The 22,611-nt window shown below is 41.6% G+C and overlaps 1 protein-coding gene and 1 long non-coding RNA gene across 5 annotated transcripts in view; one reads left to right on the top strand and one right to left on the bottom strand.

Annotated features, from left to right (window-relative positions):
• The window catches only part of DNAH9 (dynein axonemal heavy chain 9), a 357,462-nt gene that overhangs the window by 321,753 nt on the left and 13,098 nt on the right, over positions 1-22,611 (top strand). For all 4 annotated transcript variants that reach the window (XR_011646782.1, XM_058283466.1, XM_058283464.1 and 1 more), the window contains 4 exons: positions 1,722-1,913; positions 3,708-3,899; positions 7,372-7,542; positions 14,254-14,436. Coding sequence is in view for 3 of the 4 variants with exons in the window: in XM_058283466.1 (XP_058139449.1) it covers positions 1,722-1,913; positions 3,708-3,899; positions 7,372-7,542; positions 14,254-14,436 (738 nt within the window). In the remaining variant the exon portion in view is untranslated. The remainder of the gene's footprint in view (positions 1-1,721; positions 1,914-3,707; positions 3,900-7,371; positions 7,543-14,253; positions 14,437-22,611) is intronic.
• LOC131274979 (uncharacterized) lies at positions 11,844-12,706 on the bottom strand. Its single transcript, XR_009182318.2, has 2 exons — positions 12,604-12,706; positions 11,844-12,253 (listed from the first exon to the last, which is right to left on the bottom strand). It is a non-coding gene; the product is annotated as an uncharacterized lncRNA (long non-coding RNA).

Below are 22,611 nucleotides of genomic sequence, written 5' to 3'. Positions count from 1 at the left end.
GCATTTTTCAGCAGGATTTAGTATTTTCCATATGTTTAATGAAACTTCCTCCTGTCTGTAGAGAACAGCTACATCCAGAAAGAAGTTTTAAATTCTGCCTTGCATGAAGCAATGCCTTTGACCTCTGTGCCACCTCTGACCTTTCAGCATCCAATCTTCTTGGAAAACCTGGTACCAAGTGAGAGCACTACATGGACCCTATGTATCCAGGGAGACAACAGACATTATGCCAGGAATTCTCTATGAAATAATCAAACTACCAGGAGCTTAATCTGCCCTGTCTCCTCTGTTCTTCCCGCCATGGGAGCAAAGTTTAAGGGTCAATTCCTAGAAGAAAAATTAGAATAGAACCAAATTCAAGTTGTGTTGGCTCTGAAAGTGCTTCTCTTGGGCCCCTGCTGCCATGCCTTCTTCCTTCCTAAACAGAGATATTCTTAGAGGAAATAAAATTATTTTTGATTCTGAAGAAACCAGGGGTTCCTTGTCCTTCAAAATGCAGGATTTCCCACTCTCCACCATCACCACCATCTCCCTTCAAGTCCACCAAGCAAAGCTCCACTGCTCTCTTCTGAACCATCTCCTGCTTCTCTTTTCTTCCACTGTACCCCTTCTTTCATTCCCTCTTCATCTTTTCCCCCTTTCTTAGTTTCTGCAGCTACAACCCTTCAGTGCTTCTGTTTCCCAGAGCCTTGTGTTCCAGGTACCCCCGTTCACTTTCAGAGCAATTAAGATGGTGTCTTTGTTTCCTAGGGTTGGGTGGTTTAAAACAAGAGAAGTGTATTGTCTCCCAGTTCTGGAAGCTAGGAGTCCAAAATCAAAATGTCAGCAGGACCATGCTCCCTCTGCAACCTGCAGGGAAGAATCCTTCCTTGCCTCCTCCAACTTCTGGTGTTTGCCAGCCTTCCTTGGCTCATATGTGCATGGCTCCAGGCTCTGCCTCTGTCTTTACATGGTATTCTCTCTTTGTGTTTGTGTCTGTCCCTGTGTCTAGTATGTCCCTCTTCTTATAAGGTCACCAATATTGTGAGAGTAGGGCCCACTCTTATCCAGTTTCATCTCATCTTAACTTATCACATCTTCATAGACCCTATTTCCAAATAGGATCACATTCATGTGACCAGAGTTTAGGACTTGAACAGGTCTTTTGGGGGGACACAATTCAAGCCATAACAGATGGTGAGGGCACAGCCCTGCTCCACTTCTTGTGTATCTGATTCCCACCTTCCACTGTATTTCAGCAGCTCTCCCAGCAGATGAACTGGGGATTCCTCAGTCACAGACAGAGTAATTATACCTAGCAAGGTTCCATGCTGAGCAAGAAAAGCAAGGCAGGAGGGGAAGAAATTGAAAATGATATTTACTGAGGAAGTCTCCACCCACATTCCAGTGCAATGTAATATTAATATGACAAACATGACACTCCCATGGCCCACTACTGACTTACATTATGTGCAAAGTTTAACCATAAGCCAAGCCTTGTTATAATGTGATTCTAAACCTTAATCCAAGTTCTAAATGAAAACCCATCCCTTCTGCAGGTTCCCCTTAAGTCCTTACCCCATGCCTAGCCATAAGGTAATCTATAGTCTCATTGTAGCTCAAACCCCAACCAGAATATATGATAAGTTTATCCAAATAATCCCCAGTTGTAATGCACACCCTGGCCTGTCTCATATAACAAAGGCTATGTCTTAACATCAGAATCACTGCTTTCCTTTCAGGACACTCTGGAGATGTGTTCCCGGGAGATGGAGTTTAAGAGCATCCTCTTTGCTCTTTGTTACTTTCATGCTGTGGTGGCAGAAAGGCGAAAGTTTGGACCCCAGGGCTGGAATCGTTCCTACCCCTTTAACACTGGGGACCTCACCATCTCTGTGAATGTGCTGTACAATTTCCTGGAGGCCAATGCAAAGGTAAATGAAATAGAGAGATGAACGTTCAAGGCCCCACCAGGGCAGATGCTGTTCAGGAGGGGCTTCTTTCAGGAAGATGATGCAACATCAGGTTGACCAGCCTGAGGCTGAGAGAGCAACTTGGTGGGTCAGAGCTGAGGGAGCTCAAGAAATAAAACACATGACTCATGGTCACCTGAGAGCTTATTCCAGGGCCCATCAGACCACCTATATACTGGCAGCATGGCATGTGGGTTCTTGTTGGAGAAGAAGAAACCCACTCACATCTGATATAAGCTCCCAATTCAATTAGCTGAGATGCAGGATTTGCCAGGCACACAGGTCCTCACACAGGTATGGTCTTAATAAAGCTGAAGAAGCAGCCGAATTCTTGCTGCACCCGGTCTCTTTTTATTCTCTGACTGCTATCTCCATTACACAGAAGTCTTACAATCAGTGCTCTACCATAAAAAGAATGTTTACACCATCACACCTCTTCTAGGTCATGGACCAAACAGAGCATCAGCAAGACCACAGCCTCTTCCTGGTGAAGAACACATATTAAGCCCAGATGTCCTGAACAATCCTTCAGGAAAGTCCACCTCCCCCAGTGCTGTTCCTTCATTTGCTACATTGCCACCAGGCTTTCCCTGAGCAACTTCCCTCCCTAACCTTGCATCCTATATTCAGTTTGCTCTGAACTTTCCAATGGTGACTGTATTAGTCAGCCAAAGGGGTGCTGATGCAAATTATCAGAAATTGGTTGATTTTTATAAAGGGTATTTACTTGGGGCAGGAGCTTACAGATACCAGGCCATTAAGCACAAGTTAATTCCCTCACCAAAGTCTATTTCCACATGTTGGAGCAAGATAGCTGCTAATGTCTGTGAGGGTTCAGGCTTCCTGTGTTCCTCCCTTCCAGGGTCTTGCTTATCTCTGGGTTCTGAGTTCCTCTCTTCCCAGGGCTTGCTTCTTCCTGGGCTCAGGGTTCCTGTCTTCCTGGGGCTTGCTTCTCTTTCCTCTGTGAGCTTACTTCCCAGGGCTCCAGCTTAAGGCTTCAGTATCAAACTCCAGCATCAAAACGCCAACATCAAAATCCTTCATCTCTGTCCTTTGCCATGCCTTTTATCTGTGAGTCCCCACCCACCAAGGGGTGGGAACTCAATGCCCTAATGACGTGGCCCAATCAGAGCCCTAATCATAACTCAATCATGCCCAGGTACAGACCAGATTACAAACATAATCCAATATCTATTTTTGGAATTCATAACCATGTCAAACTCCTACAGTAACCATTAATTAATTCGCTAAATGAATAGCAGAACAAGTCTGGCCCTTGCCTTCCTCCATTTGAGATTCACCTATTGTAGGTAGAACCTGCCATCATTGTCATAGTTGGTGACTATGAAAGTGGGAAGGAATATATGTGGCAGGGTTAGCACCTTGCTTCTCAACACCATTTGATGTAATTCTCTCTTTTTTTGTCTTTATTTATCTTTTTAATATTACATTAAAAAAATATTAGGTCCCCCCATACCCCCCACCCCACCCCCACCCCACTCCTCCCCCATAGCAACAATCTCCTCCATCATCATGAGACATTCACTGGACTTGGTGAATATGATGTAATTCTTTAAGCATTTAGTGAGCTCCCAAAACATGCCTGATTCTGCTGGGCACTGGGGGTGTGAGGATGAATGTGTAAGATGTCATTCCTAACCTCAAGAAGCACCCCTGTGGCTTAGCTCTGCTTGCACGCCAGGACAGCCCTGATGCCTGTACAGAGCTTTCTTTCTTGCCTTTCTTGTCTCTCAGGTCCCCTATGATGATTTGCGCTACCTCTTTGGTGAGATCATGTATGGAGGTCATATCACAGATGACTGGGACCGGAGACTCTGCAGAACCTACCTGGAGGAATTCATTAAACCTGAAATGTTAGAAGGAGAACTGTCTCTGGCCCCAGGGTTCCCCCTCCCAAGCAACATGGACTACAGTGGTTATCATCAGGTGAGGGTCAGTGGTGGTCCCAGGGGACCTGGATGCTCCTTCAGTCTGTCCTGCACAGGGGGGGAAACTCACACCAGGGCATCTCTTATCAACCTTAGTTAGAGGCCAGGGAGGAATGACTTAAAGAGCTGAGCACATGTTGAATTTGGCCCTCAGGGGAAGTGGACTTGGCCCAGTGGCTAGGGCGTCCGTCTACCACATGGAAGGTCCATGGTTCAAACCCCGGGCCTCCTTGACCCGTGTGGAGCTGGCCCATGCGCAGTGCTGATATGCACAAGGAGTGCCGTGCCATACAGGGGTGTCCCCGCATAGGGGAGCCCCACACGCAGGGAGTGCTCCCCGTAAAGAGAGCCGCCCAGTGCGAAGGAAGGTTCAGCCTGCCCAGGAGTGGCGCCACACACATGGAGAGCTGACACAACAAGATGACGCAACAAAGAGGAACACAGGTTCCTATGTATGCCGCTGACAACAATGGAAGCGGACAAAGAGGAACACGCAGCGAATGGACACAGAAACGGGCAGCTGGGGTGGGGGAGGGGGGCAGGAAGGGGAGAAGAATAAATAATAATAATAATAATAATAAAATTTGGTCCTCAGCCCTAAGTTGGCACTGACGGCTATAGGATTTCTAGCCTTGAGTTAATGAAAAATTTGAGCCTTTGGAGATCTTTTCATTCTTGATGTTGATTCAGTAATTCCAAACATTTGGTTCAATAATGTTTTGAATAATGTTTGAATAATAATGTATTGAACCAAATGTTCAATAATGTTTAAATTATTGTTGCTCTTTTCTACCAATAACATCTGGGGCAGTTAGTTGGTTACTTTCATTTGGGATATTGGCAAAACCATGAAGAGCAAAATTTCAGTAAGAACTTAGCCAACTGTTGGTAAAGTTTACACCAGCAGTTCTAAATACCTTCAGGGGGACGTGATCTCATGGTCCGCTCACTCAGCCTCCTGTGCCCTACCAGTTTCTGTGAACATAAGCACTCATACCCACACACATCTGCCCAGAAAAACATTCTTATGAAGCTTTTTCTTACTCTGGCTTTCATTTTGCTATTACTATTTCTTAAGCATTTAACTCTTTTTTTCATTAGAGATGTTTTAAGTTTACAAAACACTCATGCATAAAATACAGGATTCTTGTACACCACCTCACCACCAAAGCCTTGCATTGGTGTGGAATATTTGTTACTATTGATGATAACACTTTTTTATAATACTATTTTTTTAACAGTGGTTACCTTTGTTACAATTGGTGAAAGATTATCAAAATAGTTCTATCATCCATTATTTACATTAGATATATTTCCTATATACTGCCCTATCATTACCATCTTGTATTAGTATCGTACATTTGCTATAATTCATGAAAAAGCATTCTTATACTTGTGCTATTAACTATACTCCTTCATATACAACAGGTATTGTATAACCCTATGTTTTATCTTTCCATTTTTATTCTAGTAATATATATACATCCTAATGTTTCCTCTTTTAATGACATTGACCTATGCAGTTCAAGTACTGTTCATTATACTCACAATAACATGCTATAATGTGCTACCATCACCACCTTCTATTTTCAAACCTTTACCATGAGCCCAAATAGAAATTCCATGCAAGTTAAGCATCAACTCCCAATTCTCTAACCCCGTCTATCTCCTAGTAACCTATATTCTAGAGTCTAACTCTGTGTTTGCTTGTTATAATTAGATCACAACAGTGAAAACACACAATATTTGTCCTTTTGCGTCTAGTTTATTTGACTTAACATAATGTCCTCAAGGTTCATCCATGTTGTCACATGCATCAGGACTTCATTCCTTTTTAATCCTAGATGACTTGCCATCATATATATATACATCATATTTTGTTTATCCATTCATCTGTTGATGGACACTTGGGTTGTTTCCATCTTTTGGCAATTGTGAATAATGCCACTATGAACATCAGTGTACAAATACTATGGCTATTTTTAAAGCCTTCATCTCTGCCTTTTAAAAACTGATTCCATCCTGCCAGGGAAAATACATTAAAAGATAATGAAAAAGGGATTTTCATTGTTTGACTTCTGAACATGCCTGAAAGAACACTTGAATGGCAAACTAAAAGGAAATACTGGTCATAAGAACATTAACTACAAGCTTTAAAAAAAAATTTTTAATTCAGAAAATTTAAAAGGGTAAGTTATAAAAGTCATTTGATCCAGAAGGAAAAAAAATGAATGTATGAAGAAATTAAAAGAAGTAAGATTCTTTAAAGGAAATAAGAGGAATTTTTTTAACTTCACCAAAAGGCTTCAAGGCTTTACCCAAGAAAATTATGCAAGAGCCTCCCCTAGTGTCCATGGAACAGTTAGACAAGAGGCTGGCATAGGATATGGACAAGGTGGGCGAGAATTCTAAATTAAGTTTGGTTCTCTTATCGTAAGGTATGCATACTCCCAAATGACAGAGGTAGTTAGAATTTCCTTTTCTTCATTCCTTTCTTTAATATATCAGTTAGTAGACTGTTACAGCACACCTACCAAGGGTCTAGCAGTTTGCTGGGTTCTGGTGAAATACAAAAATAAACAAACACGCAAATTTGCCTTTAAGGAATTAACAATCTTTTACCTAGACTATTAATAAATGTTATGGACATCAGGAAATCAACAATTGCAACTTCAGTTCTAAACTCAAGGGATAATATCTCAGTATAATAGAAAGAAGTGAACGAGTACTCAGGGAATATTTGGAGAAGCTAGAGAGGATATTTTCAGGGATAGCAGACTGAGGCCCGCTATAATTGACCATAGAGATGTGTTGTTTGGGTGACATCCCACTTTAAAGTTTTTAAATTCTAAAGTCATCAGCCAGCTATATGAACTCTCCAGCTCAAAGCAAAGTTTACCTCATCCTACATCCCATTTCACACATTTATTTTTGCGTGCATGGTTCCATGTACACCTTTAGGGTTGTCTTCCCTGATTTAGATAAACACAGGGGCAAGGAATTTAAGGGGAAGAAGGCTGGGAACCTCAAAGAGCTTGAGTAAAACTAAAACTCTCTGGTCAGGTAGGGATTAATAGTATAAAGTACCAAGAAGATTTTTTTTGTAGCCAGAGGAGCAGGAGTATATTAGAGAGCAGTGGGAGGGGTGGGATTGGTGATGGGTAACAGGCAGTCCTTTAAGCTTCCCAAAAAGGGAATGATACCATTAAAACTAGAATTTCAAGAAAACTTGCCTGGAATATGAAAACAGATGATGTCAAAGAAAGGTTGGGGAAAAGCATGTGCATGAATACATGGGAAGCATGCTGAAGTCACCCAGGCTGGGCAAGCAGGTTCACGTGTAAGGCCAAAGGGATACTGGTGCCCTGGTTGTGGCCTAGCCCACCCATTGTCCTTCAGAGGACAAGTCATGTGGGACATTGGAAATGTGTCTTGATTCTTATGCAAGTGACTCTTCCCTTGGTTTTCAGTACATTGATGCCGAGCTGCCTCCAGAGTCACCATATCTCTATGGGCTCCATCCAAATGCCGAGATTGGCTTCCTCACCCAGACTTCAGAAAAGCTCTTTCGCACAGTGCTAGAGATGCAGCCTCGGGACAGCCAAACTGGAGATGGAGGAGGGGCCACAAGAGAAGAAAAGGTACTTGAAGGGGATTGCCTAAGATCTTTCTGGGGGCCCAAGGTTTGTACGTGGAGACTGTCTCAGTTTGTCAAGGCTGCTATGACAAATACCACACAGTGGGTGGATTTAAACAGCAGGGATTTATTGGCTCACAGTTTGGAGACTAGAAGTCCAAAATCAAGGTGTTGACAAGGCTAGGCTTTCTCCTTGCATAGCATTCTAGTGCTGGCTTACTGTAATCCTTGGGATTTCTTGACTTGTATCTTGCTTCTCATCACATGGCAATGTCCTTGATATTCTCCTGTGTCTTTCTAAAACTTATAGCTTCTTTTTATAAGGCCTCCAGTCATATGGATTAAGGCCTTAACTGCCTAAGTTTGGCCACACTTAAATAGAATCTTAGAAGATCCTATTTACAAATGAGTCTACGCCTTAACAGATATTGCACCTTCCTATTTACAAATGGGTTCACACCCACAGGACCGTGGATGAAGATTAAGAGCACATCTTTTGTTGGGGTACATGATTCAGCCTACTACAGAGACTCTTCTGCTACTAGCTGCTTTGGCAGTTGCCTTAGTTTCCTATGGCTGCCATAGAAGTACTACAGTTTGAATATACAACGAGAGTATATTGTTTCACAGTTCTGAAATCAAGGTGTCAGCAGGGCACACAGTCTGAAGTCTATTGTGGTATGGTAGTGGTTTGCCTGCAATCTCTGCAACCTCAATCTCTGCCTCCATTTCATGGCTGTCTTCTCTTTCCCTATCTGTGCCCAATCCTCCCTTGCTATAAGGACACCAATTCTAATCCAATTTGGCCCCCTCTTAACTAATATCTTCAAAGATCCCATTTCAACCTAGGGTCACATTCACAGGACCAGGGATGAAGACTTGAACATACCTTTTGGGGGACATAATTCAATCCATTATAGTGTAGACCACACTTGTGTACCTCCTGCCTTAGCACATAGTGGGTTCAGCCTCGAGGTGCTTGCTCTTCACCTGAAACAGCCCCCTCAATTTTCTACCAGTCATGATGCCATGCTGATTCATATGTTTAAATCATAGGAAATCCCCATTGTCTGGATTACGTAGTTTGCTTTGCCAATCCACCAAGTGTCACTTTTTACTCAGTTCCATGGTAAAGGGCAGAGCTAAAAAGTAAATGGCTGTTTGGGGAGCCTTTGAACTGACTTCCTGACTCCTTGGCAAACTAAGTAATGATGGCTGGAGAGCTGCTGCCAAATACTTCCTCCCCTGCCCCACCAAGTAGATGTTCATTTGGATTCACACACTCCTCTTTAAAATGAAAATGCCTTCTGTTTGTATGAATGACTTTTAATTAGAGAGTCTCTTAACACACAGATAAGTGCTACTTAGCACAATTTGCCCTAAAATTTCGGGACCGTGGAAGGGAATTATGGAGTATAAGGGCAGACTAGGGTGAGATGTGGGATTTGGGACAAGCAGAAGGCTATCTGAGGGTTCTCTTTCTGGTGTGGGGAGAGCAGAAGGCAGAAAATGTAAGGGGCACCAAAGTAAAACTTCTCTGAGAAATCTTTCCTGAGCTAATTCCGCTTCCAAGAGATTTACTGCCGCCTCCACCTCACCCCCACAGTACTGCCTGGATTTAATTAGAGATGGACTCAGGTTTACAAGGAAGCATCCTTGGAAGATTAAAGGTTAGGAAGTTTAAGATCATCAAACTTTGAGGCTGCAGTGATTGATTTTAGGAAAGCTATTTGATTGATACTAAAGGAGATGGGCTTTTGCTAAAAGGTATAAAGTGGATCATTGAAATAGTTCTCAATATTTAATTTGCCAAAGAATGAATTAAGGAACTTGAAATTCTCATTCTGAGATCTGGGGTTAGATGGAAGAATTTGTGTTCTAGTGACTTTGAGGCAGGTGGCCATACTTAGAGAAAACTCCTTTAAATCACGTAACTCAGCCTATGCCACTATTTGATTTATAAGATGTAATTTGAGAATAAAGGGAGGAGAAGAAATTTTATGTAATCCAGAATCCAAACCACTCAGAATGAAACATGTTCCTAGTTCTAAAAATGAAAAAAGCTGGGATTATGTAAGGAAAAGACAGGATTCTTCAGGCAAAGTTCAAAGAAGCTCCTAATTCTTATAATTTTCTTGTGCTTTCCCCCAAGTAACTCAATAAATGCTGTGTGTGTATGAAATTGTATGTGTGCATGTGTGAGAGAGAGAGATTTCAAAAATGTAGCTAACCGTAGTCATTTGCTGTGTGGGACACCATCAAGTGTGCCAGCTATTAGATACACGTCGGTTGTGAAATATCCAAGTGCTCAGCCCTGGTCGTCTTCTCACGTGTTCTCATGAGCTATGTCCCTTCATATCCCCATAGCAGCTCTAGAGGAGGACAAAGAGCCAAGCCCAGAAGAGGGTTTCATTGTTAAATTGGAAATGATACAAAGGTTGCACACTTCACGTACAGTCTCAAATTGTTGGCCCAAATGTAGGCACACATCCACCTCTGGAAGGGAAGCTGGGAAATTTAGTCTGTAGTTGGACAGCCATATGCCCAGGAAGATGGAAGAAGTGTTGAGGTGGGGGAGGAGGGAGGATGGTTAGAAAGGAGACAACTAGCAGTCTGCCACAGTCTTCAGCCCAAGCCTGGGTTTTGTTTCTCAGGAAACTAAGGCCTCATTTGATGATCTGAGCCCCAAATGCCTCTCTTGGCAGATGAATCTGCTATTCAGGATGGGTACCTGGCCTCCAGGGGCTTCCCTGGGATGTACATCCTTCCTGTCTTCCTTACTGATGGAGGGAGCCTGCCTCTCCCATTTGCCTTTTGGCACTGGATTTCTTTAGTGTTGAACAACTGGCTAGTCATTTGGAGAAAAATAAAGCTGTGTCCCTCACTCTTTATGCCGAATTACATTTCAGATGGCTCAAACATTTAAATGTAAAACAGGAAAACATTAAAAGTACTAGAAATAAACTTGAGTGAATGCTTTTTTTTTTATCCCCCTCTTTGTGGCATTTTGAATCTGTTCTCTGTGTCCATTTACTGCACGTTCTTCTGTGTCTGTATTTATTTACTTTATTTCCCCTCCCCCCTTGCGGCTTGCTTGCTTTTTGTGTTCATTCACTGCATGTTCTTCTGTGTTTTTGTCTCCCTTTTATTTGTTGTGTCACCTTGCTGAGTCAGCTCTCCACAGCACTTGCAGGTCAACAGCTCTGCAGCATCTGCGGGCCAGGCGGCTCTCCATAGAGCGCGGGCGATCCTGCCTTCACAAAGAGGCCGCGGAACGCAAACCCAGGGCCTCCCACATGGTAAACGGGAGCCCAACTGATTGAGCCACAGCTGCTTCCCGAGTGAATGCTTTTTTGATCTCACAAAGAAGACCTTGTAAAACCATAAAAAAAAAAAAAATCCTCAGAATCTGTAAAGAAAAAGATTGACAAATCCATCTACTTAAAAAATGTTAAACACCTGTAAACCTAAAACACACCATGAACAAAGTCAAACTAGGACAACTATCTTAGTTTACCAGGGCTGCTATACACATACCACACACTGGTCAACTTAAACCAGAATTTTTGGCTCACAGTTTTGAAGGCTAGAAGTCCAACATCAAGGTATTGGTAGGTCCATGCTTTCTTCCCAAAGTCTACAGCATTCTGACGATGGCTTTCCAGCAATCCTCCATCACATGGGGAGCTGTCTCTTCCTGTCTCCTGCTCTGGTTCCTCCTGACTGGTGGTGATTCTTCTGCTTATAAGGACTCCAGTCATATGGACGAGGGCCTACATAGATTCAATTTACCCTCACCTAAATAGGGTCTTTAAAGATCCTCTTCACAAGTGAATCCACACCCATGGGACAGGGGTTTGAACATGTATGTGTTAAGGACATGATTCAGTCTACCACAATAATCTAGTTGCAACACAGATATTGGGAAGAGGGACGATTTTTTCCAATATATAAATCATTCTTACATATGGAAAAAGGAGGAGGTTGAGGAGAGGAAGAGGAGAGGGAAGGGAAGAAAGGACACAAGAAATTCTCATAGGAAATACAAATAGCCAATAAAAATAGGAAAAACTCCTCAACATCATTCATAAATCAATGGAATTAAGCAAAATATCATTTTTCACCTAATTATAAAGATTTTTAAATGTGTTCACATCCAGCAGTGAGAGTATAAGAAAATAGGGAAAACCTCTCTGTTGATAGAGGTTTAAGTTATAGGACAATTCAACAATAACTATTAAAATTTTTAAATGTTCACATTTTGCTCATAATTCTATTTCTAGGAATTCAGCCAGAGGAAACACATAAAAGTACACAAGTTTTATTTATTTATTTGTTTGTTTATTTATTGCAGGATTGCTTATAGTAGTAAAAAATGGTAAACAGACCAAATATCCATCAAAAGGGGATTGATTCAATAAATTATAGTGTGCCAAAACAGTGGAATAATATATTTCGTTACAAAGAAAAAGTCACATCCATATGTACTAAAAGGAAATGTGTACAAATTTATAAAGTGAAAAAAGCAAACTGGAAAAGCTGTGTGTGGTATAATTCCATTAATGATAGTTAGATAGATGAGAGATGATTAGACAGACAGATAGATAGATAGACAGACAGACAGATAGATAGATAGGTAGATTTTTAGATAGATTTAGATGGATAGGCCAATGGATGGATGGTGGATCAACAGAATTCTTTGCATTGAAGAACATCTGCAGAACAAAAACCAAAAATTAGCAGATTAATAGTGTTTTTTCCCTTTTGAGGGTAGAGGCAAGATTGTGGAAGGATTTCACTTCTAATTTCATATTTATCTGTCATGTTCACATTTTTATTGTAGACATTTACTACATTTTTCAATTAAAATAAAGCAGAGGTATTCCCTTATGGTAATAAAGTGAACCACAATCCTTGGAATTCATTCTTCCCATCTGAAGGGAACTTTGGGACTCCCTGAGCAAAACAGGGCCCTGTTTCCTTCCATAATGGTCCTCTCCTTCCTTGGGCCTGATCTCCAAAGCCTCCCTGGGCACCATGAGTGACAGAATGGAATTTTGCTTACCCACATTCAGTGCATTTTGGAACACCTCCAGACCAGCTTTTCATTTTTTGTCAATAATGTCCAAATGGCAGCTCACTGATAAAGGGCTGTTTCTTCAAATTCACTTCCAGAGACAGAAATATGATATAGTTTTAGCTATTTGTCTTCTACCCCAGCAGCAGCTTTCAGAAACCGTTAAAATTCCATGCCAGTTTGTGCTCAGACAGCACCAAAGACCCATTTGTGACAGGGTGATGGATTTTTACTTTCTTTTTTCTAATACCAGCTCTTTTCATAAGAATGTATCATATGTTAACAATACAAGACAAGGTGAATATCAATCCTTTGTATCAATATAGCTCTTTATAGCTTACCAATGCTGCCACATTGATCACTCATTTGATTTGATCTTCAGAACAACCCTGAGGGTTGTGGGGGACAGGGTAGGAAGAATATTTTACAGATGAAAAAATTGAGGTTTAAGTGACGTGTTTATATCACATGGGAAATATGGAACAGAACTATTAACTCAGTACAAGTTCTTTAGTTGTAAGCAACAGACACCAATTTAGCTGAGCCAGGCAAGAAAGAATTCACTATATCAAAGCAATCAATGTAAGAAGAAAAGAACCACAATGGCTCTAGGGTCCCAAGGAGCATGGTTCCTTCAGGGCACATCCATCCTGCCAGTAAACCCAACCACTTTCTATTCTTTGAGTCCCAGGTACAAGATTCAAATTTTCAAAGTCTTGGGAAAGATAATCTGATTGGCCTAACTTAGGTCAGGGGAGGGTTAGGCATTCTGATTGTCTTCACAAAACAATGGGGAAGAGGTAATTTCCCAAAAGGAGGTAAGGGGTCTGATACTAGAAGGGGAAATAGATGGTGAACAGATGACAACTAGTGTCCACCACATATGTCCAGAGCTCAGCTCTCATTTCTCCAGAATGGGCCAGCACAAATACTCACTCCAATTCCTCTGTAGACTGTGTGGTCTACTATGTCTGCAGTTGTTTCATTTTTCTTTCCTGCTGACAGACCTCTTGGGCTTACTCATTTCCTCCCAAATGGAAGACTCAGACTCTAACTGCTTACACTGAAATAACCCAGGATATCTGTGCCTCAATTCCAACTTTCCAGGAGACAGTCCTAGGTCATTCTAGTTGCCATGGTCTAATGAATTGACAGTGTGTGTGGTGAAGATGTCAGGAGATGAGAAGGAGATTTACATGATAGATGGGATGCCTCTTCCAGAATCCAAAGACAGAAACCACAGGATAGCATCATGGAGACTCAGACCTGAATATATATATTCATTACTGTGCTTCTCACTTCAGCTTCCCATGAATGGCCACCTCCAGCCCAGGTCTATCTTAGCCTTTTGAGTTGGATTCCCACAGTGAACCAGGTCTCCATTCTGAGTTTTTTAACTCCCAATTACTAGAGAGGCATCTGTGTTCATCTTTCTAAGCTGGCCAGCCTATGGGGAGTCCATCCTGTGGTCAGTCCTTGGCCCCTGACCCAGCTGGCCTCAGCAAGCAGACCAGGTATGGACAGGTGGAAGGGCAGCAGGTGATGGGGGACTGGCCTCCCTAGTGCAATCTTTCAGGGGAATGTAGTTCTGAAGAATTAGAGCCTCTTCTTAACTCTGTGTTTCCTGTTGTGGGGCAGGTCAAGGCCCTCCTAGAAGAAATTTTGGAGCGGATGACAGATGAGTTTAACATACCAGAGCTGATGGCCAAAGTGGAGGAGCGCACGCCCTACATCGTGGTTGCCTTCCAGGAGTGTGAAAGGATGAATAGCCTCACCAGGGAGATCCAGCGCTCACTGAGGGAGCTGGACCTAGGCTTGAAGGTAGGTGAGGTCTTCGAGGGATGAAGAAGATATTGCCAGAGGGCACTACTAGACCCCTTGGGTAGGTGGAGAGATCTGGAGAGCCTTTGTCCTGCAGTAATCTGAATGCCCAAGAAAATATCAACCCTCCTGATCCCCCACCCCCAAAACCAGTCTTGCAGGGCTCCAGGAAGTCTAAGATACAGGGCTCTAGAAGCTGGAAGCTGGAGTGAGTCGGGAAGGCTGACATCAAAATGGGCCACAATTGACATAGATGAGATTGTTTTCATGGGAAGCAGAAGTGTGTACTAGTTAAAAGCAGAGGTACCAGAATTGGTCTACCCAGGATCAACTCCCAGCTCTACTGCTTCCTAGCTCTATGACCCTAAAGTTACTTGACTCTCACTGTGTCTTTTCTTCACCTATAAAATAGGGATAATAGTCCTACTTCATATGGTCTTTGCATGGATTAAATAACCTAAAAAGAATGTTTAGAACAGTGTCTAGCAAATGGTAAACACCCTAAGTATTAGCTATTATTATTGTTACTATTATTGCCTATAGAGAAATGGAAAGAATTAGTGGTTAGCCAGGTTCAGGAAAACATTGATGGTGTCTGAAGGAACCAAGGTACAGTATAACCTCTGACATTTCTCTTGAGCAATGAAATAGTCTGTTATTTCTGCTTTCAATCACTTAACCAGATTTACTTTATTCGTCATACAATAACAACATAAAGTGCCTTGCACAGAGCCTGATAAGCACTATTTTTACCTGGGGTGCCAGGTAAATGGGAAGTCTTCCTCCTTTTCAGCAGCTGAGGAGGGTGACTGATGTCAGCTTACATTGGCACGTTTATTACAAGAGGGAAATTGAGACCCCAGTTTCCTAGGTGACAGTGTGAGTTCAGACAAGTCCTGGAAGTTCAGGAGTGTTGTGTGCTGCTGCCATTATGTCTGGCTCTTGGGGTTATACACGTAGGCATAAGAAAAGCAATTGTAGGTTATTCTCCTGCATCACCACAAGAGGCTGTGAAAAAGACTGAAACATCTAGGTTAGAGGTTTTTTGTTGTTTTAATTTGTTAATTTCCCTTCTCCCCACAATATTAGTGAAGGGAAATAAGGAGGAAATAGAGATGGGAAGGGGATGTTGAAGACTGACAGTTTTTGGTAATGTTTCCAAATTATATACCGGCTTATAATCAAATGAAATACAAAATTCCATAAAGCAGCCTCAAATGTAAATAATGACTCTGCCTGTCACGTTATGCAGCTTCATTGCTATGATACCCAGGTATATATTAGTCATTATCTGGAGTAGGTTTGTGGCAATTTTAGCTTATTGAATCCATGCAGTTTAGTTCACCCATTCAACTTCTGATGCATTTGTTCATTTTTCTCCCGAGGGCCCTCACTGTAGTGTGGTGTTGTGAATCTCAGAGCATGCCTGGGCAAAGACGGGCTGGTGAAGGAGGGAGCTCCTCTTTTCTTTCAGTCCACTTCAAGCCATAATGATTGATAAGCTACGTGAGCAAGCCTCCACACTCCATAGTGGAGGATGCAAAGAGGGCTGAAAGGAGAGTCTCCCCTCCAGAACTAGTCTTGTGGGGAAAACACACACACAAACTGATGATTATACATGGTAGCATGAATTAAGGGCCACATGGAGATGTGGTAGAAGAGAGGAAGACGCAAATGTGTGGGGTCAGGGAAGGTCTCAGGGAAGAGGTGGCAGTGACGGGCCCATGGAGAAAGGGTAGGGTGATGACAAGTAATGACAAGCAGAAGAGCCTTCCTGAGATTCAGAGCAGAGGAGCCCCTCGCCTGTTCTAAGAAGCCACATGCTTTGGCTGAGAGAAGGCCAACCCAAGAAAGCAGCAGTGAGACAGTGAACTTCAACGAGGAGACTGGTGGGAACAGAACAATGACCCAGAAGCAGTCAGAACTATATATGTATTTCTTTATAGGGATGTGTACTGAAGTATTTGGATACATACAGAGATTCTGAGTTTCTCCTGCTTCCTCTGTGAGTGGAGGACAGAAAGAACAATTTCCATTTAAAAGTGACCTCATAAACCTAATGTAGAATATGGACTGTATTTAATAGTACAATTATAATAATACCACCTCCTCAGTTCTAGCAAAATACCAACACTAACGCAAAATGTTAAAATTGGGGGTGGGTATATGGGAACTCTGTATTTTCTGCATGATCGTTTTGTAAACGTACAACTTCTCTAAGGGAAATTAAATAATTTATTATTTTTCAAGTGATACCATAAAATATTTTTAATAAGAACCATTTTTAAAAAGTGACATCATACGTTAACATAGAATTACCATAAGACCCAGCAATTCCACTCCTAGTTATATACCCAAAAGAACTGAAAGTAGGGATTCATGCAGATATTTATATACCAGTGCTTATAGCAGTACTATTCAAAATAGCCAAAAGGTAGAAGCAACCCAGTAGTCTATTGACAGATGAATGGACCAATAAAATATGGCATAAATACTCAAAGGAATATTATTAAGCCATAAAAAGGAATGAAGTTCTAAAACATGCTGCAACATGAATGAACCTTGAAGACACCATGTTGAATGACATGAGTTAGACACAAAAGGACAGATAGTGTATGATTCCACTTATATGAAATATCTAGAAAAAGCAAATTCATAGAAATAGAAAGTAGATTACAGGTTTCCAGGGGTGGAGGAGAGCAGGAAATGGGGTGTTATTGTTTATTGGATACAGAGTTTCTATTTGGGAATGATGAAAAGTTTTGATAATAGATGGTGATAAGGGTAGCAGAAGATTGTGGATATAATTGAAACCACTCATATATACACTTAAAATTGGTTTAAAATGGGAAATTTTGTGTTATCAACAAAAATAAAAAAACTACCATCATGAAAATCTAGTGTCTTTAAGGACAGTTCAGAAAACTGATATACAAAACTCCCAAAGGCCAATGTTACTCTTTTACCATGACAACTAGATATGAACTGGCAAAGGGCCGGATACTGACAGCAGACTATCCAGAGCATGCTCTACCTTTTTAGGAAAACTACATGGGAAGCCAAATCTTAGACCTGCACTGACCAATGCTGTAAACCACTAATAGGTACCCATTGAGCATTTGAAATGTGGTTCATCCAAGGTGAGGTGTGCTGTAGGTGTAAAATTCACACCAGATTTCAAACGCTTAATATTAAAAAGAGAGTCTAAAGTTATCTCATTAATAATTTTATAGTGATTACACATTGAAATGATATTTGATATTCAGGCTATACTGAGTTAAATATATTATGAAAATTAAATTCACCTGTTTTCACTTTTTAAAATTGTGGCTACTAGAAGATTAAGACTCACATATGTGGCTCCCATTTGTGGTTTGTATTTTATTTATCTTGGAAAGCTCTGTCTTAGATGGAGCCAAGGCCAGTATAGATTCTTGGAGGGGCTGGAAACTATTTTCTTATGATTCAAATGTTTGATGGTATTAGACAATTTTCCTATGTCTCAGTGACAGATTAACCCTCCTGATAGAATTTGTCTCTAGATATGTGAATATATTCAAACCTAAAGTCAGGCTTGCTGACCTGGAGATCTACTGTGGCCCTGTACTCTGATCCATTGTGTACTGATTTAATAGTCCAGGTCTGAGAAGGGTGCCTTTTTGGATCCTTTAATGGCCTGTAATCACCAGCCACCAGGCAACTGTCCTGGCTCTTTGGTGCCTGGTACACTACCAGAATACCAAAAGATGGACAGGCTCCTTTCAACCCAGTCTGGAAGCCACACTCAAAGAGGTAGAACCCCTATCATTTCTACTTCCCTCCCCATCTCCCCACCACCCCATGTTTTTAGAGAAATGAAATCTGGTTGCAAAGAAGTGAAAGCAGGAGAGGAGCTAAAACTCATGCACCAGGTGCAGCCTGAGCCTTCAAGAAGGGAGTACTTGGGTCTTGCTGCCTCATCCGCAGGCCCTCTGTGGATTTCATGCTGGCTGCATGTCTGTGCCTGGGGCCAGCTGCTTTGGATGCTCCAGAGGGGCTGTTTTCAAGTGGAGGTTCCTGCACCTCACCCCAGAGGTTCTGATTCCTTAGGTTTGGATTGGGGCCTATGAGTGTGAGCCTGTAATTAGGTCCCTGACTTCAAGGGTGAAGGCCTATAGGAAAAGTAACGATTTATGCCTATATTTAATCAAAGAAATATTACAAAAACATTAATTTGTAGTTGAAAAAAGTGGTTAAGGTCACAGCCAGATAGTCCCCATGAGGTCTACCCACCCAGCCTTTAGCGCTTCCAAAGATTTCCCTGCAATGCTTACACCTAGCAAGCATATCACAAGACTCTGAAAAGACAGCATTTTCTTGGGAGAAGGATCCAATGTTTTCATTGTAAATTTTCTTTTTGTTGACTCTTGACCTGTGATCAAATAAGTGCAGGTGTTAACTGGGATTACCAGGGATCCAGGTCAGGTAAGTTTGGAAAATTCTGGTTTAAACAAATATAAGCAGGTTTCTTTACTGAAGTATTAGAGTTTGGCTCTTTCAGAAATGTTGACTTACCCCAAGTTTGACCTCAGAACCTTTCTATCCATCCCAGCCTCTGCCAATCTGGCAACATCTTAGGAAACTATTTTTTCTCTGAACACCTTTCAGAATATGCTGACTTAGAGTTTATAGATATATTCCTTTTCTTCTAAGAAGATGACACAATTTATACTTAATGAAATGAGTTTCCCTCTTACCCCTTCTCAAGTCCTCCTCTGAAAATGAGTAATTTCTACTGCTACTCAAGGTTCTGGGAGTGCCCAAGTTCAGAAACCTAACTATAAGGTAAATGATTTCTTTTTTTCCTGTATCATTCTTGTTTCACTCCCAAACTGGCAAAACCTAAGAAAGAGTATATGCTTTAAAGTTCCAACACTTGTACATTCAATTAATAAGTGTAAAAGCATTGTGTGAATAAATTATAATCTTATCATAAGCAGATGTGAGAAATTTCTAAGAAAATAAAGTTACCCATTTTTAGTTCCTCTATTAACAAAATGACTTTAGATTTCTGAAGGGTGTTAAAACTTAAGTATTGCAAACATTTAACATTTTCCACTCAGAGAAGCAGGTTTATATGGCTTTGCTGTTTGTAGAAACTACACATCAGTGTAGGGCATTGTAACACAGGGTTAATATGCTGTTGATTTAGCCAGGGGAGAAAACCAGGAAACAAAGAACTTCTCTGTACATGCCAGCCTAGAGTGCTGGCAGAGTCCTGAGTTGTCTGAGGTTTGTCTCACTCTGGCACTGCCTTCAAAGGGCACGCCAGAGGATGGGAACTTTCCATCACACCGATTCCAGTAGTGCTAGCATTACAACCAGTGCATGGTGAGGAATGGTAGGTCATGTGATAGGATGAATCCACAATGGGGCCTTTATCCCCCATTAACTCATGTGACTGATGACATTCACACAGTCTATACATTTCCATAGATATCCCCAAGCTTAACGAAATCCAAAACAATTTTGTGGAGAGTTAAATACAAAAGCTCTACTTATTTTAGTGTATTGCTTATGAAAATATTTTATAAGCATGTAAGTAAACTGGCCATTGAAAACCTCTTGAACATTTTTATTTCAAAAGATAAAATAAGTATGGCTTTTCTTTATTTTTTTTAAGTATATTGAACTTCATTTTTTGTAATGAGTCTTAATTTTGCTACATATCTTTTTTCCCCGTGAGATAACTCCATTGTTTGCTCATTGTTTTGTTTTTTTTTTTTTTGCTTGTTGTTTTTGTTCATTGTCTGCTTATTGTCTGTCTGTTTTTTTTTCCTTTAGGAGGCACCAGAAACTGAACCCGGGACCTCCCATGTGGGAGGCGGGCACTCAAGTGCTTGAGCCACATCCATTCCCTGCTTGTTTTTGCTCTTTGTCTGTTCATTGTTGTCTGCTCATTGCTTGTTAGTCTTCTTCAGGAGGTATCAGAAACCGAACCCAGGATCTCCCATGTGGGAAGCAACCACCTCAGTTCCTGGTCTCTGCTGCACTTCACCTTGACTCTCCCCTTCATCTCTCTTTTGTTGCATCATCATCTTGCTGCATGACTCACTTGCACAGGCACTGGCTCAGTGCACAGGCACTCTCACCGCGTGGGCATTCAGCTTACCACATGGGCACTGGCTCACCATGAAGGCACGCTTTCTCTTCTTCTTTTTCAACAGGAGGCCCAGGGGTCGAACCCAGGTCCTCACATATGGTGGGTGGAAGCCCTATCCCTTGAGCCACATCTGCTTCCCATCTACATAGCTTCTTAACCATAGATTGGCAACCAAGTGTTTACTACTGAGTGCACATAAAAACGTGATTAAAACTGCAATGTAGAGTATTTTAACATAACACTGGTTAAAACATATACATTAAGTGAGCGGAGGTGGCTCAAACTATTAGGCACCTCCCTCCCACATCAGAGGTCCTGGGTTCAGCTCCCAGACCTCCTAAAGAAACAAGGAAGATGAACAGACACAGCAAGTGAGAAATATCAAGGGGGTGGGGAGAAATAAATAAATGAAACAAATCTTAAAAAAGAACAACAACATACACAACAGTTTGCATAAAGAACTGAATTTTTAGTTGTATAATTTTAATTCACATTTAGGTAGACACATGTGTCTAGTGGCTTAGGTATTAGCACAGATCTGCAGCATCTGCATTTGGGTACTGCAACGTTAAAGCCAAAAACCATGGGTAAGGATTTGCTTTACAGCTGTGTTTCCTAAAAAGAACAGTCTCTTATCCCCCCCACCCCCCTTCAAAGTTAATGGTTAATTCAAATCTCTTCTCCCCTAAAATGGTATGTAGGTCTTAAAGGCCATTTTTTCAGTACTGCAGTTATATCTTTCACTCGCCTCTCTCCTGATTCTCTTCTCTGGGATCTTTTAACCTGTCAACCCTAGAGGCTGCAGCTGCCTCCCATAGAGAAGTTGCTGTATTATCCTGGCTTACCACTGGAGTTGCCTGAACATCTGTCCAGGCCCAGTGATTCTACCTCCCACCAAACCTCAGCCCTTATGTGCTGCTCAGGTCCTCTAGGTCTCCAATGCATTGTATTGGTGCCATTAACTTGCTTTGGCCCCTCTTTATCACTCAGATTCACGTGATTCACAGTATCTTTCATGAATAGGAGGCATGAGATGGCATCATAGCTACTGGGCATTGGGCTTGTAACCCGCTTGTGGGCATAATCCGTCATGTTTGTTAGAAAGGGAGAGGTATTAAGAACCACTCATCTGAGGCTCCCCAGCCTGCCTTCCTCCATAGAAACTCCCATGCTTCACCACTGCCTTGCCTGCCATGATGTCTTGGCAGATGTCTATAATCACCATTCCTTAGCCTCTGTCTTAGTTTGCCAAAGGGCTGCCAATGCAAGGTACCAAAAATGGGTTGGTTTTTATAATAGGGATTTTACTTAAAGTAAAATTTTACAGTTCCAAGGCCATGAAATGTCCAAAGCAAAGCACCACCAGAGATGTTTTCTCACCAAAGTCAGCTGCTGGTGATCCTGGAATATTGCCACATGATGAAGCAAGATGGTGGGTGATTTCCGGCGAGGTCTCTGCCGTCCCCTCCAGAATCTACCATCTCCTTTAGCTCAGCTGTAAGCAACCAGGCATAGGACTTGTCTCTATCCAGGCCTCCACTCATTCTTTCGGTGTTTCTCTGCCTTTCTGCAGAGGTAGGTGAACCTAGAATCCTCTCTCAAATGGCAAGATCAAAAATAGTGGCTCCCTTTTTCTCTGCATGTCTGTTTATATCAGACCCAGCAAGAGGGCAGAGATTCAACCTGAGTCATGCCTAACTGACATAGTCCAATCAAAAGCAACCTAATCAAGTAATCTAAGTTGAATCTAATGCAATCAAAGGGTACTACACCCCAAGAATAGATTCATTTAAGAACATATTCTTTTTCTGGGATTCACAAAATCAAACTGTCACAGCTTCCTTACCTTATCTATGGCTTGTTCCTTCTTAAAAATACATCTGTATATTTGTACAGATATATTAATCGTAACTGACTGTGGTCACTTTCTTCCTCTACACCTCCACAGTACATAGATCCAACATTGCTCCTGAATTAATTTGCAGTTACACCTATATTTCTTTGTAAATGCTAGTCTTCTCCACAAATACAAA

Source organism: Dasypus novemcinctus, chromosome 21 (genome assembly GCF_030445035.2).
Source record: "Dasypus novemcinctus isolate mDasNov1 chromosome 21, mDasNov1.1.hap2, whole genome shotgun sequence".
Lineage (NCBI taxonomy): Eukaryota > Metazoa > Chordata > Mammalia > Cingulata > Dasypodidae > Dasypus > Dasypus novemcinctus.
This window is presented reverse-complemented; position numbering and strand designations above follow the sequence as displayed.